The 2,287-nt window shown below is 37.3% G+C and overlaps 1 protein-coding gene across 1 annotated transcript; it reads left to right on the forward strand.

The window, feature by feature from the left end:
• Window positions 1-239: 239 nt before the first annotated feature.
• LOC118736673 (tubulin gamma-1 chain) lies at window positions 240-2,124 on the forward strand. Its single transcript, XM_036466713.1, has 6 exons — window positions 240-323; window positions 422-534; window positions 597-686; window positions 758-1,348; window positions 1,427-1,561; window positions 1,630-2,124. The coding sequence occupies exons 1-6, from the start codon at window positions 275-277 to the stop codon at window positions 2,020-2,022; spliced, it is 1,371 nt and encodes a 456-aa protein (XP_036322606.1). The 5' UTR covers window positions 240-274; the 3' UTR covers window positions 2,023-2,124.
• The last annotated feature ends 163 nt before the right edge of the window (window positions 2,125-2,287 follow it).

The raw sequence follows: 2,287 nt of genomic DNA on the forward strand, positions 1-2,287 counted from the left end.
TTTATTGTTTTATTTATTAATTTTTTTAATTATATTTTACTTTGCAATATTTGGTTTTATCCTATACATATATGTTTACTTTTTAACACATTTAACTAGCAGCATTAATATGTCCATTGCTGCCTGGAAATGCTCTATTGTTGTTGCTCAAACAAAATAACGGACTGATATTGCAAAACATATGTACGACCATCCAAGTTGTTCTAATTTAACATTTGCTTGGCAAAAGCGCTAGTTTTATAAATTAAGATAAAAAATTTAAATTTAGAAAAAAATGCCAAGTGAAATAATTACATTGCAGCTAGGACAATGCGGAAACCAAAGTAAGTTGAATAACTGAAAGTAATTTTTACCAAAGCTTAGCAAAAATGTAAAGGAACTAACAAAAGCTTCTTAATATTCAACATAACCATTACAAAAGTTGGGTTTGAGTTCTGGAAGCGGCTATGCCTGGAGCACGGCATTTCACCGAGCGGTGTTCTAGAAGATTACGCAACCGATGGCTTAGATCGAAAGGATGTATTCTTTTATCAGGTTGGTTAGTGTAATGCAACTACTATTTAAAAAGAAAACCAAAAAAAAACTACTTTCCACAGGCTGATGATAATCACTATATACCGCGAGCGGTGCTACTTGATTTGGAGCCACGAGTCATACACACTATAATGACATCGTCGCATGCCAAGGTGAGTTCTTTTAAATTCCGCCTCTTTAAAGTATCATAATAACCCCACTTTATGCAATGCACTATTCGCAGCTCTATAATCCCGAAAACATCTATTTATCCAAGCATGGTGGTGGTGCTGGCAACAATTGGGCTTCAGGCTTCAGTCAAGGTGAGAAGTTACATGAAGAAGTTTTCGATATAATCGATCGAGAGGCAGATGGCAGTGATTCGCTAGAGGGTTTTGTACTCTGCCATTCAATAGCTGGAGGCACAGGTTCGGGTATGGGTTCATATATTATGGAACGATTGGCAGATCGTTTTCCCAAGAAATTACTACAGACGTACAGCGTATTTCCAAATCAGGATGAGATAAGTGATGTTGTCGTACAACCGTATAATTCATTGCTCACGCTAAAACGTCTCACCAATAGTGCCGATTGTGTAGTGGTGTTGGATAATACTGCCTTGAATCGAATTGCTGCAGAGCGTTTACATATCGAAAATCCAACATTTGCACAAATTAATAATCTGGTCTCGACCATAATGTCGGTTAGCACAACTACTTTGCGTTATCCTTCTTATATGAACAATAACCTGATTGGATTGACAGCGCCGCTAATACCAACACCACAATTGCATTTCCTGATGACGGGCTATACGCCTTTAACCACTGAAAATGATGTGAGCTTTAATACATGCATATTTATGCGCAATATCATCTTAAAAGTATCATACATTCATATATACATTGAATTCCAGCCCAACTCGAATGTTCGCAAAACAACTGTGTTGGATGTAATGCGCCGGCTATTGCAACCAAAAAATATGATGGTATCTTCGGGGCCAGATAAGACCAATCATCATTGCTACATCTCCATATTAAATATTATTCAGGTTCAAATCATATTTTTCAATCAAAATATGCATACTCTATTCTTTGCTTTACTTTCTTTCTATACCAGGGCGAAGTCGATCCCACACAGGTGCACAAGTCGCTTCAACGGATACGTGAGCGCAAGCTAGCCCAATTCATACCCTGGGGTCCAGCGAGCATACAGGTAGCCTTATCACGCAGCTCACCGTATGTTCAAAGTAATCACAAGGTCTCTGGGTTGATGATGGCCAATCATACCGGTATTACCTCCCTATTCAATCGTGCTTTAGCACAGTATGATAAATTGCGCAAACGGGGTGCTTTTTTGGACCAATTTCGCCGAGAAGATATGTTCAAGGAGGATTTGACGGAGTTAGATAAATCAAGACAGGTGCTGGATTGCCTTTCGCAAGAGTATGAAGCTGCAACGCGTCCAAATTATTTACAATGGAGCCCAACAGATACTGAGCAAAGTTATTGAATTTACCGCACAATTTAAATCTTTTCTATCAGGTCAAAAGTGCAAAGCATGCATAGTTTCTATTTTTGAATTTAATTGGAATGCATGAGATCTTAAATCTAAGTAACTAATTATTTATATAAAATGTTTATTAATGCACCTTGATTGCACCGCTATAATGAACAAAATAAAAGGAAACGAAACACTCAAAGAAAAGAAAAAAGTCTTCTGCAGTATTACAGTAAAAAAAAGTCTGTTGGCGCTTCAAATATGTATTCTAAGTGCT

This window comes from Rhagoletis pomonella, unplaced genomic scaffold, assembly GCF_013731165.1.
Source record: "Rhagoletis pomonella isolate Grant_MI unplaced genomic scaffold, Rhpom_1.0 Rhpom_scaffold_00003, whole genome shotgun sequence".
NCBI classification, from domain to species: domain Eukaryota; kingdom Metazoa; phylum Arthropoda; class Insecta; order Diptera; family Tephritidae; genus Rhagoletis; species Rhagoletis pomonella.